General features: G+C 36.6%; 2 protein-coding genes across 3 annotated transcripts; one reads left to right on the top strand and one right to left on the bottom strand.

Annotated features, from left to right (window-relative positions):
- Positions 1-1877: 1877 nt before the first annotated feature.
- On the bottom strand, positions 1878-3344 carry LOC116165659. Its single transcript, XM_031480279.1, has 2 exons — positions 2854-3344; positions 1878-2798 (listed from the first exon to the last, which is right to left on the bottom strand). The coding sequence occupies exons 1-2, from the start codon at positions 3047-3049 to the stop codon at positions 1933-1935; spliced, it is 1062 nt and encodes a 353-aa protein (XP_031336139.1). The 5' UTR covers positions 3050-3344; the 3' UTR covers positions 1878-1932.
- Positions 3345-4046: 702 nt separating this feature from the next.
- On the top strand, positions 4047-5352 carry LOC116165660 (myosin light chain alkali-like). 2 transcript variants are annotated; one of them, XM_031480281.1, is made up of 6 exons: positions 4047-4177; positions 4232-4259; positions 4412-4552; positions 4607-4861; positions 4931-4970; positions 5099-5133. In XM_031480281.1, exons 1-5 carry the CDS (start codon positions 4175-4177, stop codon positions 4954-4956), a joined length of 453 nt encoding a protein of 150 aa, XP_031336141.1. In that variant the 5' UTR covers positions 4047-4174; the 3' UTR covers positions 4957-4970; positions 5099-5133. The 2 variants fall into 2 exon arrangements, with proteins under 2 accessions (XP_031336141.1, XP_031336140.1); XM_031480280.1 differs by lacking the exon at positions 4931-4970 and having other exon boundaries at positions 5099-5352.
- Positions 5353-6032: the final 680 nt, after the last annotated feature.

Raw genomic sequence — 6032 nt, 5'->3', positions numbered from 1 at the left:
TGGAATTGCATAGGTTACGGGTCATTAAAGTATTGGTGTAACGAAGATGGCGGGGGGGGGGGGGTTCATCACAAAAACATTTTTAACTTCACTCTCTTGTCGAAATTCTAGATATTATTTTAATTAGGATTTTAAATGAAATCTTTAATTCAACAAAAACGAATTCATTATTACTTCCCACGCATTCCGGTCATTCCATTAACTATAGTGACCAGTGTACATGGTAAAAGTGTAAACCCAACTAGAGACATTCAGGTCCAGAACACTGCAATGTATCGTTTGACAGCCGATTGTGTAATAATATTGGGATACCGAAGTGGTCTTGCCAACGAAGTAAAGCGGTCACCAGCGATCGCCGCCACCATCACAAGCACTGAAGCACAAAGTTATCGCGATACCGTAACTCATGTACGCACTTTTACCACAGTACATTCCAACACCCAACTTCGAAGTGGCGACATCATTAAATCATCCGGTAGATGTTCTGACGACTTAAATGAAAAAAGCAACTTTTAATTTCAGTGTGTGCAACGCTTATTTGTATGTCGGCAATTACAATCGATCATTTAGCCGGAAACAGAGGAAGGTCATTTATTACCCCAATGCTATACCTAGGTAGGTACCTTCCTAACAAACGCGCGAGTAGTAATAAGGAATGGTACGTGACGCTAATAAGCCCCCCAGGTACGATCATGAAATTGATAAAAATGGACAGAGGGCACCTTAATAACACGTTTAGAATAAAAAAATTTGCGGAAGAAGGCCTAAATTTTCCACAATCTTCATTAAAAGTTCACTTCATTTTCTGGAAATGTGGACCTTCTCCTTCACGTAGCCCCAAAGAAAACAATCTGTCGCTGTTAAATCGCATGAGCGAGGCGGCCAAGCTGGCTGATGATTTCGAGAGATTAGGGGGCCAGGCGGCGATTTAGAATTTTGGTAATATACCTCGATATATTTTAACACGTTACTCTGTTCTATAGCGTTCCATTGTGACTGTCAACTAAATTGTACTACATTCTACTGCTCAAATGTTTAATTTGGTGACAAAAAATGGAAACGTTCAATTACAGCAAGCATTTAACTTCCTGCGTTCCCGATGGGCGACCCTGATGTATAACTACATGTGATTGCTAGGCCAACTGTCGTGGCATTGTCTTGGTCTTGGCAACTTCTTCCAGCTGCAAGAATTTTTGTTTGGACATGTCGAATTCCGACCTCATTATGCACGTTTCAATTTGCTTACTTAAATAGCGATCATCAGGCATTTCATAAAGATCAATTGAGCAATACATACCTGGAATACAGAGTGTTTACGCACCATAGGGATTCCAATGTTAATGTCTTTATATCGAAATATTTTCTCCTCTAATTAATTTAAGGCAAAGTTGTAAATAGGTTTCTTGTAGCTTGAAAAATTCTGCATGTCCTCATTTATTATGTTCAATTCAAATCAGTGTGCTAGCCCCTCATCGTGTCCAGTTATGACCTACCTAAGATGAGCAGAAGGCACACCATGATATTTCGCAGGTTACGGATGGGACACACCAGATTAACACATGGCCATCTAATGGAAGCTAAAGACCCGCATGTGAGCATTGCAACTTACACAGTCCTGACAGTAAAGCACATCCTTATATGGACTGCCCAAAATACGCGGACATTAGAAAACGACACGACCTAAAACCAGAGCTTAGAGAAGTTCTAACAAATAGTTTCCAGAACGTTATCAATTTCCTTAAAGATGCTAATCTGTAGGTATAATTTACCGGGTGTCCACTCTCAAAGTCGAACATAGGGAATTAATATGTGTATTCAATTCGTAGTCTTTTGGCAATTATTTCTATAATACACCAATATAGTATGTTAGCAATAAAGGCTTCGAACGATTTTTATTAAAAATACACAAAAATACTAGTAAGGAAAAACAAATTAAAGTAAATATTCAAATAACCCCCCGTTTTGAGCTAAGCAATATCCCAGTCGGTTGTAAAAACTATTTCGCACATTCGCTAACTCCCTGTTAGTAATTAACGCGCATTCAGTAACTATAGCTTCTCTCAAAGAATTAATATCTGGGTGGCGTCTTTTATAAATTTTACTTTTAAGGTGTCCCCACAAGAAGAAGTCGCAAGGTGCCAAATCTGGAGATCTGGCTGGCCAATTTATGGTACCACTTCTACCAATCCAATGATTTGGAAATGAATTATTTAAAAAATGTCTAACGTTTAAACCAAAATGCGCAGGACAGCCGTCTTGTTGGAACCAGATCTCCTGATTTTCTCTTGCAACGTCTTCCAATGCGGGTCCTACCTTTGTTACCAAAAGATCTAAATAGGTTTCTGAATTTAAGTTTCCTTCAATTTCAAATGGGCCGATAATATTATGATTAAAAATCCCAGCCCAGATATTAATTTTTTGAGGATACTGAGTTCTGGTTGAAATATTAAGCCTAGGGTTTTCCTGAGCCCAATGACGTGTGTTTTGAACATTGGGTTCATTATTGAGGGTAAAGGTACACTCGTCTGTGAAGCATATCGACGATAGAAAGCGGCGATCGTTGTTAGCGCGCTCTTGTATCTCATAACAAAATGCACTCCTACTTTCTTCGTCAACATAAAAAATCTCTTGATGACATTGTGGTTTATAAGGGTGATATTTGTATTTCTTTAATATCATCCATACCCGCGACTTACATAAACCAGTTTCATGGGAAATTTGCCTCAAACTGTACGTTGGGTCTGCATTTATCATCGCCAAAACTTGCTCTTCTGTGCGGTCATCCCCTTGTCGATATCCTATGATATGATGTCATTTTAGAACATGTTTTAAAATAAAATTTGTAATGCTCACCACCCCTACTTTCTGATTCTACTGAAATATTTGCCTGATTTTCAAATTTTTCTACATATTTTTGTATGGTACTTGCTGATGGTATCGGTCTCGTATTAAACGCAACGGCAAACAAATCTCGAACTCTTCGCAAACTAACACCGCTATAAAAGGTTTTTACCATAAAAACTCTTTCTTCGTTGGTATAATTATTCATCTTTCCGTAAATTCAGTTTCACAAAAGCGTAAACGTCAAATTTTTATTGATAAACAAACTGTTTCAAGCCTACTATGTTTTGGAAAATACTGTCGAATTTTTAATCAAAACGATTTAAAATTTTTCATTACAATTTCAATTTTTAGTCTTGTTGTTAGTATCAGTGGATGCGCAATAATTTTCTCTTTCCAATGATACCATTACCTTTTCTGTAGAATAAGTTGGCGAGCAGAAATCCGCAAAAACGTTCAACTCCATGTTAAATCCCTATGTTCGAGTTTGAGAACGGACACACGGTATATAGTCTAATGTAAAATGTAAATTTTTCGTCAATTTTCATTTTCTGTTCATTTTTGTGTTTTGTAACTTACTGTTCTAAATTAATTACTTATAACATGTGCCAATGGCCTATGGTTGTCGAGGCACTCAAACCAAATAAAAAAAATAAAAAATTAGCAAATGCCAGAAGAGCGTTTTATGACAGCTTAGCAAATTATTTAACCGCGAATGGTGACTTATTTGAGCATTTTTTAAATAAACTGTTTTGTGATCTCCTAGTTATTTGATAATTTGAAAGTTTTTGATAAAAAAGGAAATTATCCCGGAGCGAGTTTTCCGAAGGTTTTCACTATTTAGGGTGAATGGTATTTGTAGGCGAGATTTCGTAGACGAATTTCCGGAGCAAACTTTCGGCGGAGGATTAAAAAAATGAAATCAGTATATAAAATCTATATTTGATGATGAAAGATGATCTCCGGAATAACAATAGAGTGGATAACGGCTTATAAAATATGAGGTGGATGATACCTACTTTGTGAAGAAAGAAAAAAAACTGCTAAAGATAATGCATTCTATGACTAATGATGGATACCTACTCGTACTCGGATTGAACTACGAACCAAATTTAGATTAGCAGAGTTACTTATCTTACAAAAATGTGTACTTGAAAATCCCAACCTATTCTATTTTGAAACACAAGCACGCGTTGGCTTGGAATAATCAGGTCAGAAAATAGAGTTCAAGTAACGCCATCTACTTTAATAAAACCTCTGAAAATGAAAGCTCGGGGCCCCATTTCTCGCCCAACGTGCAAGAAGCCAAGTTTGCAGACTCATCACATATACAATGGTATGTGTATAATTTTTTTTTATATTGCACCTACAGACATTTAATTTGCTTTAGGCGGACCTCAGCGCGCGTGATGTAGAAAGTGAGTACCTACTTATTTATGTTATATTTCCTTTTTTCCAATTTTATTTGATCTGATCATTTAGGGTGTCTATTTTTAGCCCGTGCGCGCTTATAAGGCGCGTGCTAAAAATATCGAAATGTAATATATAGGTAATACTTCTTACATTACAGGGGCGGAATTTGTATTCTCCATTTATGACTTTGAAGGAAACGGCACCTGCGATGCCGTGAATTTAGGTGACATGCTACGCGCCCTTAACCAAAATCCCACTTTAGCACTCATTGAGAAATTGGGCGGAACGAAAAAGAAAAGTACACAATTATCTTGCGCCATCAATATTTAAATAAACATATTCGTTGTTACAGATGAGAAAAAAATGAAATTAGACGAATTTCTCCCAATTTATAGTCAGGTAAAAAAAGAAAAAGAACAAGGAACTTTCGAAGATTTCTTGGAGTGCCTGAAACTGTACGATAAAGAAGAAAATGGCACAATGATGGCTGCAGAACTTGGACACATTTTACTTTCTCTCGGTGAGGGCCTAACAGATGATGAATGCAAAGAATTACTCGATGACTGCATGGGAGAACCGGACGAAGACGGATTTGTGCCATTTGAACGTAAGTAATCTATACACGCACTTCTCTATGTAAAATATCAAAATGTGAACGAGCCGATGAAATTTTTAGCATTTCTTAAGAAGATGATGGCGTAATCGGTACCTTTGTTGTAAGTAAAAAATTCTTATACGGTCGCTCGCTTCGCACTTCGTTTACCTATACCTTCCCTTTCACTTGACGCATTTTGCTTTAGCATTTTTTCACGATGCTCAGATCTAACTGGAATTGTATTTTTAGCTCAACTTACATCATGGAGTGTACCTGCCGAAAAAGAAACATTCAAACAATTCAACCTAGAGGGACGTTGTTACCGTCTTTTTCCTCCGTCTGTTACCTTAATTTTAAAGGACAAATCCATTATTTTTACGTTATCATGGAAAATATTAATGGCGTTAATTGTATTACATATTAATAATAAAATGTATAAATTCGACGTTGCATTAGTGTCAAAATAGCCTACGCTAAAAACAGATCGTGACCCACTCACGCACGCACGCATACGTTGGCAGAGGTACATACCGGGTGGTGCACGGTAAGTAGGAACATAGGGAAATTAGTTTTATGCAATATCCTGCCCTCCTGTACATTTTACAGAAATAACTGCAGAGTTGTTCAGAATTAAAAGGTGCATACAAAACTGTTTTTACATGTTTTATTAAGCTTTTGGTATACCCGCAAATTTAACAATAAAATTCAAAATTCCTGTTATTAGTATGCATTAGCCATGACTTTTGTTGTTTTATGAATTGCTACGAATAACAGAAATGTTGAAATTTATTTTTAAAAGTTTTGTATGCACCTTTTAAATCTGAACACCTTTAAACTCTACAGTTTTTTCTGTAAAACTGTACTGGACATCGAGGATACCAAATAGAACGACATAGCGTCTTTCACAGTTAAGTTCAGGGTATACCATCCGCAGATGTATAAAGTTGCATATGTTGAAGGCTGGTGCGAAGAAACTAAGAAAACATTGGGAGATCAGATAAAAGATCTCATTTGTTCTAAATGTGCAAACAGATAGGTAATTACCACACAAAATGGAGATATACTCAAACTACACTGAAAAATTCATACTAGAGATTTGGTCGCCCAAACTTTGTAAAACACTAAAAAAGAATTAAAGCGTTACGGTATTACATATCACATTTTAATTTTCTCCATTACAAAA

The sequence above is a fragment of the Photinus pyralis genome, unplaced genomic scaffold, assembly GCF_008802855.1.
Source record: "Photinus pyralis isolate 1611_PpyrPB1 unplaced genomic scaffold, Ppyr1.3 Ppyr1.4_LG3a, whole genome shotgun sequence".
Lineage (NCBI taxonomy): Eukaryota > Metazoa > Arthropoda > Insecta > Coleoptera > Lampyridae > Photinus > Photinus pyralis.
Note: the sequence above shows the minus strand (reverse complement) of the source record. Positions and strands in the feature narration are given on the sequence as shown.

Coding starts and splice junctions, on each gene's coding strand:
- LOC116165660 (XM_031480280.1), top strand. Junction 4,260..4,411: donor CAGCGCGCGTGATGTAGAAA/GTGAGTACCTAC, acceptor CTTACATTACAG/GGGCGGAATTTGTATTCTCC. Junction 4,553..4,606: donor GGGCGGAACGAAAAAGAAAA/GTACACAATTAT, acceptor TCGTTGTTACAG/ATGAGAAAAAAATGAAATTA.
- LOC116165659 (XM_031480279.1), bottom strand. CDS start 3,049: ATGAATAATTATACCAACGAAGAAAGAGTTTTTATGGTAAAAACCTTT. Junction 2,799..2,853: donor AGAATCAGAAAGTAGGGGTG/GTGAGCATTACA, acceptor ATCATATCATAG/GATATCGACAAGGGGATGAC.